At 38.0% G+C, this 20000-nt stretch overlaps 1 protein-coding gene across 1 annotated transcript in view; it reads left to right on the top strand.

Annotated features, from left to right (window-relative positions):
* The window catches only part of LOC128250248 (protocadherin Fat 4-like), an 85450-nt gene that overhangs the window by 56353 nt on the left and 9097 nt on the right, over positions 1 to 20000 (top strand). Inside the window, exons 21-30 of the mRNA XM_089338387.1 lie at positions 1 to 2529; positions 4355 to 4672; positions 5242 to 5606; positions 6265 to 6813; positions 7821 to 8148; positions 9216 to 9370; positions 12204 to 12381; positions 12642 to 12718; positions 14871 to 14914; positions 19020 to 19095. The exon at positions 1 to 2529 is cut by the window's left edge and continues 124 nt beyond it. Coding sequence (XP_089194513.1) covers positions 1 to 2529; positions 4355 to 4672; positions 5242 to 5606; positions 6265 to 6813; positions 7821 to 8148; positions 9216 to 9370; positions 12204 to 12381; positions 12642 to 12718; positions 14871 to 14914; positions 19020 to 19095 — 4619 coding nt within the window. The remainder of the gene's footprint in view (positions 2530 to 4354; positions 4673 to 5241; positions 5607 to 6264; positions 6814 to 7820; positions 8149 to 9215; positions 9371 to 12203; positions 12382 to 12641; positions 12719 to 14870; positions 14915 to 19019; positions 19096 to 20000) is intronic.

The following is a 20000-nucleotide window of genomic DNA, read 5'->3' as shown; positions in this document are numbered from 1 at the left end:
AATACAAGCCTCCGATAAAGGTTTCCCGCCTTTGAAGACTCTCTGTCACGTGACCTTTACTGTCCTTGATATCAACGACAATGCACCCATTTGTACTTCCTCGTATATTAAGGTAATTTTGGCCGAAAACAAGCCTCTGGCTTCTGTTGTTACCAATGTTGAATGCAACGATGAAGACAGTGGGTCGAATGCTATTGTTTCTTACAAAATCATCTCTGGCAACCACGAAAACTCATTTGCCATTGATGGCCAAACGGGAATGATAACAGTGAAAAAGAATTTAGATGCCGAAAGAAATCAATCTCTTTTACTCGGAATTGAAGCTTCCGATGGGTTTTATAAATCGGAAGTCAGAGTAGACATTTCTATCTCCGATATCAATGAGACTCCACCACAGTTCCAGCCACCAGGCCCTTACAAGGTATCGATATCAGAAGACAGTGCAATAGGATCAACAGTTTTCCAAGTGACCGCTATAGATGAGGATGTGACATCGACTTCCGTCTTATATTCCCTGTCGACAACCCAAAATTCAGTGTTCATCATCGACCGAAAGACTGGTATTATACAACTAAACAGCCGACTTGACAGAGACACAAAATCTCTGTACATACTTCAGGTGGAAGCCAGCGATAATAGTCCGCGTCAACCGCTCTCTCAAACAGTTGATGTCAGTGTGGTTGTTACCGATGTGAATGACAACTATCCCCAATGTTTCCCTCCATTTTTGTTTTCACTCCTGGAAACTACACCGTTTCCGTTGGATATAAGTCAACTTAACTGTCAAGATAAAGATCCCTCGTCACCGGAACTATCTTACAGAATAGAAAATGCAAACGAGGCAGAAATGTTTCGCATTGATGAAAAAACAGGGTTGGTGCAGCTTGTAAAAGCTCTTGACTACGAAAGAGCCAAAATACATATACTGAGAGTCAATGTCAGCGATAATGGCGTACCCAGGCTTTTGACGAAAGTCTTGATAACAATAGAAGTCCGTCCTGTTAACGACAACGCTCCAACTTTCTCACCGTTTTTCGTGCGAAGGGTAAGTGTCGAAGAAAATGTGCCTCTTGGAATTAGTTTGCTAAAAGTTAACGTTAAAGACGCTGATGTCGGAGAGGATCACGGTCTTGTGAGCCTGTCGATCGAAGCAGGAGATCAATATGGAAACTTCTATATTGATTCTAAATCAGGCTCGCTGTCTCTGATCAGGTATTTAGACCGGGAGACGAAAGCCATATTCAACTTGACAATTATCGCCAGAGACTGTATTCATGACATTGGAGTTCCATTGACGTCAACAACGACTTTGATCGTTTCTGTTATGGATGTTAATGATAATTATCCGCAATTTAGCCAAAACAGTTTCCTTTTAAAAGTAAATGAAAATGCCAAACCCGGCAGTAAACTTCTGACGTTTCAAGTTCAAGATGAAGATACTGGCCTAAGAGGAAAAACTACTCTAGCTATCGTAGAAGGTAATGAGAAAAATATATTTTCTATAATCAACTCCCATCTTCTGCTCCACAGAAACCTCGATTATGAAACAAAACCGTTTTTTCGGTTGAAAATAAAAGCTAGTGATAGAGGCAGCGAACCGTTATCTTCCTTTTGTCACGTTAATATCGAAGTGATACCCCGAAATGAATTCTCACCAGCGTTTTTAGAAAAGAACTCGAGTTTGGTGTTGAGGGAAACCGTTCCGGTTGGAACGATTGTCTGTAAGGTCAATGTAAGTGATAAAGACGGGAGTTTAAACGGTGTTTTGAATTTTTCTATCATTTCTTCTACGCCATTAAACGCACCTATATCTGCGTTCGAACTAGACCAAAAGTCTGGTGAAATTAGTCTTGTGTCTAAACTGGACTTTGAAACAATGCCTGACATATTCAACCTTGTCGTGAAAGCCACTGATCAAGCAGAGTCTGATGATACTCCGTTCTCCAGCACCTTAATACTCTCAGTAACAATTTTGAATGAAAATGATAACCCACCGATATTCACTCAAAATTCTTTTAGTTTCGAAGTTAGAGAGAATAGTCCACTTGGTATCTACATTGACCAAATCACAGCTCGAGACATGGACTCTGGATCGTTTGGAAAAATCAACTACACTATTGTAGACAATACACATGACTTCGGAATAGATCCTCTGGATGGAAAGCTTTACCTGAATTCAACTTTAGATTACGAACAGAAACAATTGTATTTTTTAACAGTGGAGGTTCGAGACGAAGGATTCCCGTCACTGAGTGCTACATGTTTAGTCAAAATAGCAGTGATAGACGTCAATGATAATGCACCTGCGTTTCCTCTAAGTGAACAGTCTGTGACAGTTATTGAAGATGTTGCACAAGACACAGTCATATTCAAATTACATTCAAGCGATGCCGATTCCTTTAAATCTGGTAACAACCAAGTACAATACAAGTTATTTGAAAGCTTTCCTTCGAGAAATTACTTCTCTATAGATGCGTTCAGCGGAGAGATACACATAAAGCAACGACTGGACCGAGAAACCATACCACGGTAATAATTATTTGTTTTTATCAATACACTATATAGTGTAATATTACATTTATCACTACTGCTGGACAATTTCCGCCTGCTACTGATGTATATTTGTGTTATTTAACACAGTACGTCCATAAGAGATATTATCTGCTAACGAATATCGCAGTATGATACACAGATGGCTATTTTAATCTAATAATGCTTTTGTTATATATAATGACTTTATCATGTACGAAATAATACATCTAGTAGTATCTAAGTGACGTCGTCCTCCATGTAGCCGTGTCTACTTGAAGAAGGTATCGACAAACGGCTCTCATGTCCTCAGCTAAAGTCACCGAAGTAACAGTACCTATCATAGGAAATAGAATCCTCAAACATACATTTCTTTTAAATTCTTTAGCACCATAATTTTTTATTCAAACTTTCTCTCCAATCTCATGGAATTCCATTCCAGCCTGCGTCTTTCTTTCTTTCTTTCTTTCTTTCTTTCTCTCTTCTTTATTTTTTTCCCTGAAGACGTTAGCTTACAAATATTCAAGATAAACGTATACTGCGATAATAATGGACACTGTCTCACCTCTCTTTATCAAGCATTTAAAATGGCTTCATTCGCAAGTAGATATTTATAAATTTCTTTCGGTAAATACGACAAGGCAATTTTGAACATACAACCTATTATCTCCTCAGTTATTCTGTTACACATAATGAGTTCTTGTTTGTTTGTTAGTTTGATTTTTCTAGCATCATTAACGGTGTAGACGAAGCAAAATTGCTTTTTAACTGCCAATAGAACCCACTTAACAGATTCGATTCATGCGGAGCTTAAATCGTTATCCATAATACTGTGTCTTTTTGCCTATTTTGTTATTCATTTTTATTGGTTTGCTCTGACGTAAAACGCTGTACCCAGGACTTCCGAAACAAGAATAAACAAGCTCTTATCACAATGTCAGAAGATGTTTAATCCCAGGTTAACCCTGATCAAGCATAACTAGGATCAAAATTGTAACCAGCGGTAAACACCCCTGTCCTCGGTGTAACAAGAACCACTACTGATGATAATGTACGTTATCCAGGGTCTCCTTTCTATTTTTGTTTCAAGTCAGTAGAGTGTGATTGAAGGGAGACTTGACTGCTATTTCTAACAGGTGGAACGTCATTAGAAGATGCAAGTCTCTATCGGCTTGCATCTTTTACAGAAGATAAGGGTTCCAGGATGACAACTCGAAAGGTTAGCGTCTCGCATTCAGTGACTTATCGACAAGACAACGTAGCTTCTGTGGCAAAATTTGATCTCATATTCAAGGATCATTAACAGAACTTCAATATCTTTATCTCCGGTGTACATAAGCAGTATTAAATTAAAATAACCTTCTATGCATCATATTTAATGTATATACACAGCTGGCAGGCACAATACTACGATTTTCGTCCGATAGCGGACTATTTTAATTTAATGCAGCTTTGTGGGCAACATATTTTTTATTCAGCCCAGCGGCTATTCGCAATATTGAATGTATTGTGCACTCTTTCTTATATATCGGTGATGACAAATCTTGTCAAGGCAAGTGGCTGCGAGTTCAGGTGATTGACAAGGCCCAAGAAGGCTGAAATTCATCTGGTGTTCTCATTTACCTCTGTCGGCACAATTTTTCGTCTCTCCCCGGAGACAAGATGTTTATCTCGGACTAAAATAGCAGTATCTTGCCTCTCAACGGTGTATATACACCACGTATCGTATATAGATAGTTATCTTTATTTATTTAAACATACTCTAAGAGAAAATTTATTGTGCTTTTTCCTCTCTGTTTTTTTTCCTTTTTCTGTTTCTCTGTAGACACAAACTGATAATTTTGGCCGTCGACCAAGGTTCACCACAGTTAAGCGGGACAACCACTTTAACTGTAATTGTAGAAGATGTCAATGATAATTCTCCTGTCATTAAAGGTGATTATAAACGAAGAATACCTGAAGATACGTTACCAGGTTCGTTGGCGTTCAAGATTTCGGCTTTTGATGCAGACATCGGGATCAACGCAGCATTGTCTTTTGAAATAGTTGATGGTAACACAAATTCTGATTTCGAAATTGACAAATCTTCCGGGTATTTGTTTGTAAATAATACTTTAGACAGGGAACAGCGTAGCACGTACAGGTGAGGAAGCAAATAAGCTTTGTTTATTTAATTTTATTTTCTTTCTATGCTATCGAGATACGACAGAGGATAAGGATAATGAAATGCTGGATTAAATACATTATAGAATGTGATTATGCCCTTTTCAATTCTAAGTTCAAATCATACCTTCGTAACCATTTTATCAGCTGAAGTAGTAAAGAGGGTAACAAAATACATTGCAGTATTTAGTTATGGCCATTTGCGTTGCGAGTTCAAATCCTGGTGAGGTGTAAACTTTCCCTTTGTAGTCTTCCAGGATTAGGGAGAATAAAGAACTAGTTATATACTGAGGTTCATAAAATCGTCTCTACTCTCCTCACCCCCAAATATTATTATTATTATTAGTAGTAGTAGTAGTAGTAGTAGTAGTACAGCAGTGAGCTGGTAGAATCGTTAGCACGCCTCACAGAATGCTTATCTTTTTACGACAATAGGAAGATATTTTAAGATTTGTTTGCTATTTCTAGTAGGTCCAACAAAGACTGAGTTCTGTTTTGTTTATCCTGATGCTAGAAATTTTTCTCTTCACCAAATGTCTTCTCTTTAAGGCTGCGAATAAGTGTTACAGACCAAGGCCTTGAAGTACAAAGACAGGGTTTCAACACGGTCGAAATTATCGTAACTGACATCAACGACAACACTCCGGTCTTTCTAAACAACAGTTATACGTTTACTATATCCGAGAATCTACCGAAAATGACTCCAGTCGGTAAAATAGATGCGGTAGATGCTGACGAGGGATCAAACGCTGCCTTGAAATTCAGAATTTTCTACATGCTTCAAGGCCCTGGTGACTTCGTAATGGATTCTGGAAGTGGAATTATATCTACGAAGAAGGAACTTGACCGGGAATTAGTGCCGATTTATAGGTTATGGTGTGAAGTTTCTGACAGTGGTACTCCTTCATTATCAGGTACTCAACACTATTATTTCCATTTTGTTTTTTTAAATATATTTTATAATTTTTATTTCATGCATATAGGCGCAGGCGTGGCTGTGTGGTAGGAAGCTTGCTTCCCAACCACATGGTTCCGGGTTCAGTTCCACTACGTGGCACCTTGGGCAAGTGTCTTCTACTACCCGAGTTGACCAAAGCATTGTGAGTGGATTTGGAAGACGGAACTGAAAGAAGCCAGTAATGTGTGTGTGTGTGTGTGTGTGTGTGTGTGACTGTGTCTTTGTGCCTGTGTTTATCCCCACCATTGCTTGATAACTGATGTTGGTGTGTTTACGTCCCTGCAACCTAGCAGTTCGGCAAAAGGGATCACTAGAACAAGTACTAGGAAAGAATAAGCCTGGCGTCGATTTCTTAGACTAAGGCGGTGCTGCAGCATGACCGTAGTCAAATGACTGAAACATATAAAAGAATAAAAGAATGGGAAAGACTTGCATGGGATAATTCTATTTTACAATTAAGTACCAGTTGCGTACTGGGGTCGATCTAATCGACTTATTTCCGCCTCCAAAAGTTCATATATCGCATTTGATACATGTTTTATTCTTGTTTCACGCGTCCATGCTTTCTTACGCAAGGATAACTCATAGATAAATACCAAATCCTATCTTTTCAGCCTTTACTGAAGTAAGAATCGTGGTTTTGGATGAAAACGATAACGAACCGATCTTCGACAAGACCTCATATTCAGTAAGAATACTGGAGAATACACCAGTTGGAAGTACAGCAATGGAGTTGAATATCATTGATTTAGATATCAATAAAGCCGGCAAAATTACACTTCATTTCTCATTAAATAGCAATGACCTCGATGCTGCTAAATACTATTTTGAGATCGTGTATCAACCCCCGAGACTCGTTTTACGGAGATCCATTGATCGCGAAAAGTTAGATAATTTCGATTTTATACTAACTGCCCAAGATGGCGGCGTACCTTCACTGTCAAGCGAGGCTTCCGTCAGCGTACATATTGATGACGTAAATGACAATCGACCGCATTTTTCGCCGGTGTTTTTCAACCAAGAAGCATCGCGTGATATTTCGTGTGAAAAGGTTTTGACTCGGGTATCTGCAGTTGACCAGGACCTAGGAGACAACGGTCGAATCTCTTATTATTTTGTTCAAAATAAATACAACTACGTATTCGAAATCAACGACGTTTCAGGTGAGTAAAGAATACTTTGACCAAATTGTTGAAACTCAAAAATACTTAGAAGTTCTCTAACGTATTTAATAGTATCACTGAGGCATAAGAAGACATGACATTACCTCCTCCAATCAGTCTGCAGTGCTCTGTCTCCGCAGATAAGAGAAGGTATCAAAATTTGTTGACTTCAGTTATATCTACAGTCAAATAAGAACAGTAAGAATGGACTTAGAATTCGAGTTGTTTAGCTCCTGGTCAGCCTTCATCGCTCAGACCCATGGCCCAAACCGAGATCATCTGAGTTCTTCATTTAATGTGCCCTCATTCTCAATCGCAGGATGTAATTTGACGAATGTTTGGCTGTTATTTCTAGTAGGTCAAGGGAACACATATAAGCGCTCTCTTTAGTTTAATAGACAGACTTTTGTTCATATCAGCGAGTCATTTAGATTACTGGGTTATTATCAATTTTAAACTTGTGATTCTCAGATCAAATTGATTCGATGAAAATACAGCCATATTATTGTTCTAAAGAGTTTGTGAAACTTACTCGGCTACAAGCAGGATAAGTCAACTTCTATTGGTAAGTTTGTTCTTTTGAGGCATGATCATTTAAAACATGGTTCCATAATCAGGAATATTAGATTCCAAAATTACGAAACCATTGCATTATATTCAACACTCATAATTCAACTCAGTCTTCGTGGCTGAAATAGATACAACCAACAAGCCTGGCTACAATGGAGGATTACAAGATTACAGGATTACATCGACCTCAGCACTCAAATGGTACTTATTTTATCAACACTGAAAGGATGAAAGGTAAAATCGACCTCGGCGGAATTCTAACTCAGACCGTTAAGACGGACAAAATGCCGCTAAACATTTTGCCCAGCGTACTAACGATTCTGCCAGCTCGCCGCTTTCGCTTTTAATTTAATAATAAGTCTATATATCGTCGTTATATCTTACAAGTATTTTCCTTCTTTTATTCATTTGTTTATTTATATTTCTCTTCGTGGCAGGAGAAATAAAGATGCAGATGAAGGGCTGGAAGAACAAATATATCATGATTATCAAGGCTAAAGATTGGGGCATTCCGCAGCTTGTATCTGACAACAGTGCCACATTACGACTCGATACTTTCAATCCGTCAGAGGCTTTAGTGTCAATATATCTTGACATCAGTCTCGATGATTTCAACCTAAAGAAGAAGCTGTTCACGAATCTGCTAACAAGCCTAATTCAAGTTGTGTACCCAACGGGAAAGTTTAAGATTTGGTGTGTCCAGGAGATTGAGCCAGTTACTGGACAAGCTATCACGGCAAAAAGAAGACTTACTGCGGATGAAAGGTAAAAGTGACAAGAATGATTTAACTAGTTATTTAGCAATAAACATATCGTTCCCTATTTTTTGTTCTGGCTACATATATATATATATATATATATATATATATATAGTTTTAGGGAAAAGAACCAAGGTTCATGAACTCATCGATGAAAATCCACTGTCACATATAGAAAAATTAATAAGTAAAAGCACAATAAATAAGTATAATATAATACAAAGTAAATATCATAAGATAAGGATAATAAAACGACTACACGTGTTTCATAACCAATTTTCAAATAGAAAGAATATTTAAATCGATTAAAACTATCGAAAATCAATTCTATTCAAAAATATAGCTAATCTTCAGGTCAAAATACAAGTTCATGAACTTTGGTTCTTTTCCCTAAAACTATATATTTATATTTTATACTGTGAAACTTAATTTAATTTTAATTTTTAATAAATTGAATTTAATTGAGGTTTTACCTGTAAATTTGGATTTTTATCCCTAATAATATTATATATATATATATATATATATATATATATATATATATATATATATATATATATATATATTTAACTTTTATTTGTTTCATTCGACTGTGGTCATGCTGGAGCGCTGCCTTTAGTCGAACAAATCGATCCCAGGACTTATTCTTTGCAAGCCTAGTACTTATTATATCGGTCACTTTGCTGAACCGCAAAGCTACGGGCACGTAAACATACCAACATCGGTTGTCAAGTGATGGTTGCGGTGGGGGAAACAAGTACAGACACATGCACAAATATGACGAGCTTCTTTCAGTTTCCGTCAGCCAAATCCACTCACTAGGCTTTGGTCGGCCTGAGGCTATAGTAGAAGACACTTGCCCAAGGTCAGTGGGACTGAACCTGGAACGAAGCTTCTTACTACACAGCCACTCCTATTTTTAAACTTACTTTCTGGTTAGTATATGCAGTCTATATAAATTTAGTATTGTACAGTGCTTGCTAAAACTAATTAGCTTTCGTTAGCTTTTTAATAGTCCTTGCATTAATTATGTAAGCAGTAAATTAACTGTTAAAGAAACATATTTTCTTTTAGGCGAAGGTCAGTGGTCGCGTATATTTACTGTCTAAAGTCAAATATTACAGACGTCATTGAGAATTTTCCGAAAGAAAAGGACTTTTGCAGTACAGATGAAGCTTTGTCCTTCTTGACTATTAACAATGAGGGTGAAATTTCGGTGGCGCTGGAAGGTGAGAACGAAGGAATTATTTATATATTTCTTATTGTTAATAGAGTAATTAGAATTAAGGCGGTGAGCTGGCAGAACGGTGAGCACGCCGGGGAAAATGCTTAGCGGCATTTCATCCGTCTTTACGTTCTGTGTTCAAATTCTGCTGAAATCGACTTTGCCCCTTGCCCCTTCGGAGTCAATAAAAATAAGTACCTGTTCAGCACTGGGGTCAATGAAGTCGATTTACCACCTCTCCCGAACAGGGCCGCCCAAGTGGCACATACTCTAGCTACGCTAGTGCACTAAACATACTTTAACCGGCGTGCTAAAGATTCTGCAATATATATATATATATATATATATATATATATATATATATATATATATATATATATATATATATATATATATATATATATATATATATGTATTATGTACGTATGTATTATGTATGTATATATATATATATGTATTATGTACGTATGTATATATATATATATATATATATATATATATGTATTATGTATGTATATATATATATATATATATATATATATGTATGTATGTATGTATGTATGTATGTATGTATGTATGAAGTCCTGATTTTATTTACCCAAGTTATTGGACTCCGGTAAAGGTGAAACATTGCCTTGAAGAAATTATAGTTCATCATAGGACCCCCAAGACACTCACGCACACACTCACACAACATTTGTACGTATATATTTATACTTAAATATATATATATATAGATACATATATAGATACATATATACATATATATACATACACACACACACACATACACGCGCGCGCACACAGACACGCATACACACATATAATGCAGAACAGCCAACAGAGATTACAAAGTCTTGCTTAGTTAAGGGGAAATAACTTTAATTTTCACATTAGAGTTATGCCACTTATTCTTGTTCTGTTGGATTTCCACTATAATTGTCATTTAGGGGAGGAATAGTGTGTTGTACATACATACATACATACATACATACATACATACATGCATACAAACATACATACATACATACATACATACATACATACATACATACATACATAATTTCCTCTTCCTTCGCCATTTATTTAAGGTACCTGCTACCTTAATTGCTGCTATTGAGAGATTCAGAAAGACATGGACAACTATTCTTACCCTTACAACTGGGAACAGAATAATTGTTTCTAATAGTATAGGCATTACAAAGGGAATATTCCAGGGAAATAGTCTTTCTGTACTTCTTTTCATTTTGGCACTGAATTCATTATCGTTCCAACTGCAGAAAACAAATGCTTACATGCTAGGATCTTCAACTGCCAGAAATATCAACGTAACTCATAATTTCTTTGTAGACGACCTGAAGATTTATGCTGAAAACGTTAACAATGCCAAAAAACAACTGTAATTAATAACAACATTTTCAGCTGATACAGGCATGGAATTTGGCCAAAAGAAATGTTCATATTTGGTTATAGAACGAGGAAAATCGGTCCCCCAAACCCCAAACCTGTGCATCAACAGTCTCTCTATCTCCCTCATACCACACAAAGAATGTTACAAGTACTTAGGCATAGACGAAAATGTATCATTTGAAGGCACTGTGAATAAAGATAGAGTGACCCGAGAGTATTACACCAGATTTAGGAAAATACGACAGTTGGAACTCTCCTCTTACAGCAAAACAATATCACACAATGCGTTTGCAGTACCAGTGCTGATCCCAACATCTGAGATACTTGATTGGTCTTTAGAGGAAATCCTCTCCATAGCTATCAAAACCCGCAAAATCCTGAAAACAACTGGGAACTTCCACAGAAACGGTGATGTTGACAGGCTCTACCTAAGAAGAAATCAAGGTGATAGAGGCCTGAGGTCAGTGCAGACGGCCTTTGAATGCTGTATGGTATCAGTCAGGCAGCACCTGCTAAACAACAGCAGCAAAAATAAATATATTAATGCAGCCCTGAAAAGTGAAGTGAGCAACATTGTACGAATTGGCAGTGAAATCCTCAAGAAGCACTCTCTTCCTGATGATCTCCTACACAGCCCCAAAAGAGCTGGACTCTCTTACCTCAGAGACGACCTGGATGGAAAGCACTCAGCATACAAAAAAAAAAAAGACCATGTATGGGTATGTTGCCCGGAAGCTTGAAGAAGTTAGAATTGACACGAAGCGCAGCGTCTCTTGGACACAAGACCGCTACATCACATTACACTTTCAAGGCTATGCGTATGCAATCCAGGAACAAGAGATTACCATAAAGTACCTGGTGAACAAGAGAGACGCTCTTGTAATCCCAAGGTACAACCGCATGTGTAGGCTGTCGTGTTTCTGTGGAAGACATTACGGATGTGATTAACAGCTGTCCTAAAATGTTGTCACGGTATCCGCAAAAGAAAAAATCTGTCCTGAAATAAACATAGAAAATTCTTGTTGTGGAATACATTTATAAACACCAACTCAAGGAATACTGGTGGAATATTCCCATCAAAACTTCTGTCAAATGTACCGCTTAGGTATGTCCCTTAGTGGCTGACAATACGTACGTCTCTAATCAAGAGCAGTAATGGGGGGAGCATCATATAGCCATGTGTTGAGAAGGAGTCTTTGAGGTTTGAATAAATGTAACAAAAGCAAAGTTTAAAGCAAATATAAGTCATTTCTCATACCTTCTAAGGGTCAGCAAATAGGAATTAACAGTCCCTACCCAAAGACAAAAATCGTATTACACAATGTAATTCGTAAATTTGAATCTGTGACAGAAATCATTTTTTTTTTTCGTACGTTTTGGGGTTTCTTTATTATTATTTCTTTTATTATTATTATTATTCTTTTCAGGTCCGGTCTGGGATGATTTCAATATATTGGATATACAACCATACAACACGGACGTAAAACTGTGGTCTGAAACTTCAACAGGAAAAATTACAATTGCGTTTATTATAGTTTTCCTTCTGGTTTTAATGATCGTCTTATTTTTTTTATTTCGTCAATACAAACGAATGAAGAAGAAAACGTAAGTGTATATACGAGTTAAAGATTCTGCTTGGACCATAAAAGCAACCCTCCACAATGTTCAGGATTGCTTAAGATCTCAGAACGAAACCTATTTTTCCCCTTAAGTTCTATCATTCATTTATCTGTGATTCATTTAACCCGGTGGGTTTGTTTTTTTTTAAACTAAGCATCCGGGATAAACGAGGATAGATGTATCAGAAGTATAAAACTGCCTGTTTGTATTCTGTTATTCCATTCTGTTCGATTTTTATTTTTCAGAACTGTTATTCCAGTGACGACAGCTATTGACGCAAACAAGAAAGGAACAGACAAATCACACTTGTTAAATGTTTCTGGTAATTTCATTTCTCTATTGTCAACCAGCTGTAGAAGGATGGAGGAAACTGATGAGAGCAGTGGTTCTCTACTGATGTCCATATTACCCCTGGGTGGGGGGAGGTTCATATAAGCCTTATTTAGGGGTGGGGCCCACGCTAGCAAAATAGTAAATTGGATATCGACAGTCGTAGGCGTAGGAATGGCTGTGTAGTAAGTAGCTTGCTTATCAACTACATGGTTCCGGGTTCAGTCCCGCTGCGTGACACCTTGGGCGAGTGTCTTCTACTATAGCTTCGGGCCGGCCAAAGCCTTGTGAGTGGATTTGGTAGACGGAAACCGTCGTATATATGTATATATATGTATGTATGTGTGTATATATGTTTGTGTGTCTGTGTTTGCCCCCCAACGTCACTTGACAACTGATGCTGGTGTGTTTATGTCCCCGTAACTTAGCGGTTCGGCTAAAGAGACCGATAGAATAAGTACTAGGCTTCCAAAGAATAAGTCCTGGGGTCGATTAGCTCGACTAAAAGGCGGTGCTCCAGCATGGTCACAGTCAAATGACTAAAAAAGGAAAAGAGGAAAAGAGTAAAGTAGTATTTTAAGTGTCCATGTAAAGCAGTGATTCTCAAACAGGGACAAAATGACCCGGAGATGTTCATATAAGATTTTGTTGACTTTTGCGTTTGATGAACGGAGGTTGTTAAGGCGTCGACTCATGTGCGACCCAAAGAGGATTTCTCTGTCTCACTGGTGTGGGAGTTTTCCGTGAAGGACATGACCGTTGCAACTTCATTCAAACCAAACCAATACTGTTTTCAAATTGAACAAATCGAACCTCAATACTTATATACTCTTTTACTCTTTAACTTGTTTCAGTCATTTGACTGTGGCAATGCTGGAGCACCGCCTTTAGTCTAGCTAATCGACCCCAGGACTTATTCTTTGGAAGCCTAGTACTTATTCTATCGCACTCTTTTTTCCGAACCGCTAAGTTACGGGGACGTAAACACCAGCATCGGTTGTCAAGCGATGGCGGGGGGACAAACACAGACACACAAACACACACACACACACACACACACACACACACACACACATATATATATATATATATATATATATATATATATATATATATATATATATATATTACGGAGATGCACTTGCATAGCAAGTGTCCTGATCTGAGATCGTGTGCTGGAACGAAAACAATTGCAGCGTGGAAGGTGTTTATAAGCCATTTAAAATAACACACAAAATCCGTTAGATTCACTTCAATGTTGAAGTGAATCTAACGGATTTTGTGTGTTATTTTAAATGGCTTATAAACACCTTCCACGCTGCAATTGTTTATATATATATATATATAGAGAGAGAGAGAGAGATATATTTGGTCATATATGCTCATCCATTCATCTGATAATACGTTGAGGTAGAGTTGTGCGACTTCTTTGGATATGTATTCTAGGATATCAGACAAGGAATATTGTTCAACGCGCTGCCTTCCAAGTCTTATGATGTTATCAGCCTCATATATACAAACTTGGTCAAAGGATACACTTCGACACTTGGTGGTTAAAAGATGTTGCTGAAGAGATATGATACGACATGCAAAGGCATTTTGGATCGATGTTAAGCCTCTGCCGATCTACATCACTGTTTATGCGGAAATTATGTGTGCTTGTTAGTATTTTTCACGTTTTCACATCAACAGCTCAGGTCTCTTCAAATGTCCAATCAAGCAGCCCAAATGTTGGTATGAGTACTGGCACTGCAAACACATTGTGGGCCACTATCTTATTGAATGCAGAGACTTCTAAGGTCCAAATTTTCTTTACTCGACTGTAATATTCTTTCGTGATACGTGTTTTGTTACAACTGTCATTGTATGTATGTATGTATGTGTTTGTCTTTATTTCTTCTTCTGTTCTCATTTATTTTGGTTCCATTTTTCCTTTTTCCATTTTCTACCATAACATTTGTATTCATATAAGTTTTTTTTTGGGGGGGGGGGCAGATATTTTGTATTTTGTTATTGTTGTGAAAAACAAAGACGTGAGCAAAACTGACAAATACAAATTAAAAACTAAGAGTATTGAACAACGACGCCTCCAATACTTCTATAGTTTCACTTTCTAATTTTTTTTTCTTTCTCTTCTCCACCAGGAAAAAATAAAAACATACTGAAAGACGGCAATACCTCAAAAAACGTAAGTAGCAGAACTTGTATGCTTGTATGTGTATATGCATATATGCGTGTGTGTAAGAAAGAAAGAAAGAAAGAAAGAAAAAAAGAAAGAAATTGAGAGAGTCCATCTGCATGTGTGTATGTATATATATATATATATATATATATATATATATATATATATATATATATTAATCGAAGTGTAAAGTATTATATATCCATTACGGCCGATCTTACCAATCGGTCTCGCACTAGGGTTTCAAAAGGAGTGTCTGATTATGTAACCCTGCACTCTTCAGAGGTATGTTACGGAACCTGAGATGAAGCGCTTTGCTCAAGAACACAACGCAACACCCTGTCTAGGAATTGATGTCACGATCGCGAGATCGTGAATGCAACGTCCTACTTACGCGCGCCTTTGTGTGTGTGTGTGTGTGTGTGTGTGTGTGTGTGTGTGTGTGTGTGTGTGTGTGTGCCTATTAGAGGAAGGAAAACATCGTCTGCTGATTTCGTTTTTCTACCGAAGTGGAAAAAGAAATTGTCTATTGATACTAGGACACTAACGTATTACCGACAACTGCTGTAGAAAATAAATCTAGATAAACTGGTCGCAGTGTGGAACTGTCTTTGCACAGAGGTACAACCTGAATACTATCTTCTCATTTCAACTAACTTAGATCTTTTACTCCGTCACCCCAATTTTAACTTTTCACACTATCTATACCACCTCTCTCATTAGCTTTCTTGTGTCTCTTCCCACATCACCTTCTCTACAATGATTTTATATCCACTCTTTGTCTCCGAAAAAGGACAAATGACCGAAACGTTAAATTATTTCACTTTTCACAGAAGCTAACAGGACTCACTTTTTCTTATTCAAAACTAAACTAAATATCTATTGCAGATGGTGTCCACTAACAGCATTAGAATCCACTCTATGACAATAATTCGAACCAAGATCATACTCAAGTATTTGAAGTTAGACACAAGAAAACTAAAGAACAAATTGAAGAGTGCATGTTTTTTAAAAGCACACAAAAAAAAAGAAAACGACAAACACCCCACCGAGTTAAACGATCTCAAATTGTGGCACAATGGCACAATTTTCTAGAGAAGGGGCTTGCCCTTGTCGATTACGACCCACCGAAAGGATGAAAGGCAAAGACGGTCTTGGCAGCCTTTGAACTCAGAACGCAACAAGTAATGCCGGCGTTGCTAACGATTCTGCCGACACGCCGCCTTCGACGCTTCTAATAAAAAGCAAATATTTGTTTATATTTACACACACACACACACACACACACACATGTATACATGTGTTTGTATGTACATAAGTATCTATCTATCTATGTATTGTATGATAAAAATTAAGAAGGTATTTTCTCGAACGCGGAGTTGCCGTTAGAACAGCAGAAATACTGGGTAAATTACCCTTACATGGCGGAAAAACTTGTCAACAATCTCATGGCTTTACCCCTACCCTTTATCCTAAAGGATAAGGGGTAAATCGATATCACCGACCTCAGTGTTTGAGTGGTACATATTTTATTGACTTCGAAAGGCTGAAAAGCAAAATCAACCTCGGCGGTATTTGAACTCAGAACGTAAAGAGCAGGAAGATACGCCGCTAAGCATTTTGTCCAGCGTTCTACCGATTCTACCAGTCTGCCACCTTTCTTGCAAAATAAAATGGTTCCAAATTTTGGCACAAGGCCAGCAATTTTAAGGTTAAGGGAAAGGATAAGTCAATATCATCAACCTCAGCGCTTGACTGGTACTTTTTTATCGATCAAGTAAAGTTGACTTCGGCAGGATTTGAACTCAAAACGTAAAGAGCGCTAAGTATTTTGTCCGGAGTGAAGGAGCATCTCCACAAGATTCCACCCGTATGTTAGCAAAGGGGTCAGATTTTGTCCGGAGTGAAGGAGCATCTCCACAAGACTCCACCCGTATGTTAGCAAAGGGGACAGATTTTGTCCGGAGTGAAGGAGCATGTCCACAAGACTCCACCCGTATGTTAGCAAAGGGGACAGATTTTGTCCGGTGTGAAGGAGCATCTCCACAAGACTCCACCCGTATGTTAGCAAAGGGGACAGATTTTGTCCGGAGTGAAGGAGCATCTCCACAAGACTCCACCCGTATGTAAGCAAAGGGGACAGATTTTGTCCGGAGTGAAGGAGCATGTCCACAAGACTCCACCCGTATGTTAGCGAAGGGGACAGATTTTGTCCGAAGTGAAGGAGCATCTCCACAAGACTCCACCCGTATGTTAGCAAAGGGGACAGATTTTGTCCGGAGTGAAGGAGCATCTCCACAAGACTCCACCCGTATGTTAGCAAAGGGGACAGATTTTGTCCGAAGTGAAGGAGCATCTCCACAAGACTCCACCCGTATGTAAGCAAAGGGGTCAGATTTTGTCCGGTGTGAAGGAGCATCTCCACAAGACTCCACCCGTATGTTAGCAAAGGGGACAGATTTTGTCCGGCGTTCTAACGATTATGCCAGTTCACCGCTTTCCCCACTAAAAAAAAGGACAACATTGAAAAACAATAAAAACACATCACTTCAGCAAAAACAAAGGAAACCAGCTGGTATCTGGGAAAGTATATTGACAAACAGTAGCTTCATCAATAGCAGCTTCCTCTCTGTCTTCCTGTCTTTTCATCTTCACTAACACAATTGACAGCTGTTGAGGACCCCATCGTCCCAAATAGCGCTTAAAAGCCTTGAATAGGACTGACGGCTCAGGACACATGGCAAGCATAATCTCTACTCCCTATCCACTCACTCACTCACTCTCTCCCTTTCTCTCTCCCTCCCTCTCTCTCTCACACTCTCTCTCTCTCTCTCCCTCTATCTATCTATCTATCTATCTATTTATTTACCTCCTTCACTCACTCCACCTCTTCTCACTTCTCTCTCAAATCCTAATAATAACAATAATAATAATGATAATGATAATAATAATAACAACAATAATAATAATAATAATAATGATGATGATGATGATGATGATGATGATGATAATGATGATAATAATAAATGATAAATGATGATGATGGTAATTGTTAACCAGCGGAGGTGTCTAACCGAGATTTGAACTTTAAAATAGAATAGGTAATTAAAGCAAACAGTATCCAGAACTGGCGGTTGTAGAAAAATGGGCGATATGGGGATAGGGGGTGGGGCGGGTTAAGAAAATAATAAGAGACAAAAAAAGTAAAAAGATATAAGCAAAAATGAAAATCAAAAGAAAACGAAAACCATATGAGCAGCGACAGTAGTAGTAGTAGTAGTAATAGTAGTAGTAGTAGTAGTAGTAGTAGTAGTAGTAGTAGTAGTAGAGGTGGTGGTGGTGTTGGTGGTGGTGGTGTTGGTGGTGGTGGTGGTGGTGTTGGTGGTAGTATTTGTGGTCGTAGTAGTAGTAGTAGTAGTAGTAGTAGTAGTAGTAGTAGTAGAGGTGGTGGTGGTGTTGGTGGTGGTGGTGTTGGTGGTGGTGGTGTTGTTGGTGGTGGTGTTGGTGGTGGTGGTGGTGGTGTTGGTGGTAGTAGTAGTAGTAGTAGTAGTAGTAGTAGTAGTAGTAGCAGCAACAGCAGTAGTAATAGGCGGAGGTGCAGGAGGAAAGGAGGAGAAGGTAGAAAGGAAGAAGACGAGGAAGAGAACGGTGAGGAAGTGGAAAAGGAGAAGGAAGAAGAAAAGGAGGAGGAGAGAAAAATGTAGAAGCAGAGAAGAGGCTATTGACCTTAACCACAGGTCATTTCTGATTATGCAGATCTATGATCAAGCTACATACCAACTGTGCCCATCGCGTCATATTTTCATATACAGTATATCCACGACTACATAGGACGATGTGTATGTATATGTAGAGAAGATGGGCCAAAAACCACGCACCAGCACATTTTGATATTTTATTTGTATTTTTGGGGATTGAACCTGAGACGACATGGTTGCAATCGAGTTTCTTAACCACACGCACACATGCTTTCATACAATTCTTTCTTCAGTATTCGATTAAAAATCAAGTGAGAATTGTGAATTTTCGAATTGTTGAATAGACTACTTGTCTTCTGATTATATTGTGTGTGTGTTTACTTCTGTCACGTCACGTCTTCCTTCTATTTCAGACAAATATTAAAAGAATTCATTTTGATGATGATTTCAGCTTGAGAAGTTTCTTTTCTGGAAGGACAATTGATCCAGGTAACTATATTAACTTTACTTTGGAAGGCAGCGATGTCGCAGAACCGCTAGACCGTCGGAAGATGCGATTTCTTCCTACACACTACTTTCTAGTTTTAAATTCTACTGAGGTCGACTTTGTTTTTCATCCTTCCAGGGTTAATATAATTGACTATCCCATGCCCCTTAAAAAATTTCAGGTTCTTTACCTATAGCGAAAAGGATTATTATTATTAATTTTTTTCTTTTTTTCTTTTTTTTTTTTTTGTAAAGGTGAGCAGGCAGAATCGTCAGCACGCTGGGCAACATGCTTGGTGGTATTGGCATTTCGGTACTTTTTGGTTATCTCACCCCCATTAAAAAATTGCCATTAAGAAATTGGGTTTTCTCCTCACTAAAAAATCGAGTTAAAATGGCGACAAGAGATTGGATTAAAAGAGTTAGATCCTTTTGATTCAATACTTCAACACATTGTTGACCTTTGACCTCCTCAATAGGAATGGTAGGATTTGTTATAAAAATATTATCAGATTCAATAAGATCTTTAATTTTTTCAGCTTTCATGTTTATTAATTTCAATTTTTTGTTTGTTTTATTGAGGATTAAACTATTTTCTTAGTTGAGGGAGACAGCCAAAAGTACCGATATTTCTCGTAAAACGGGAGGAGATAACCTAATTTTTTACTGGGGTGAGACAACCAAAAAGTACTGGCATTTCTTCTCGCTTAACGTTCTGAATTCAAATTCCGCTGATGTCAAACACTGGTACGCAACTTTTTATTCAAATCCGCAGCTTCTAGCAATGATTCCAGGACTAATGCAAGGGAGACAAAATTTAAGATTTTCTTATACGTTGTCTCCCATGATCTATATATTTATTTATCCCCAAATCCCGTACAGTCTCGTGTAGCTTCGTGTATTCTCAT

This window comes from Octopus bimaculoides, chromosome 20 (assembly GCF_046866305.1).
Source record: "Octopus bimaculoides isolate indiv1 chromosome 20, ASM4686630v1, whole genome shotgun sequence".
Taxonomy (NCBI): Eukaryota; Metazoa; Mollusca; class Cephalopoda; order Octopoda; family Octopodidae; genus Octopus; species Octopus bimaculoides.
Note: the sequence above shows the minus strand (reverse complement) of the source record. Positions and strands in the feature narration are given on the sequence as shown.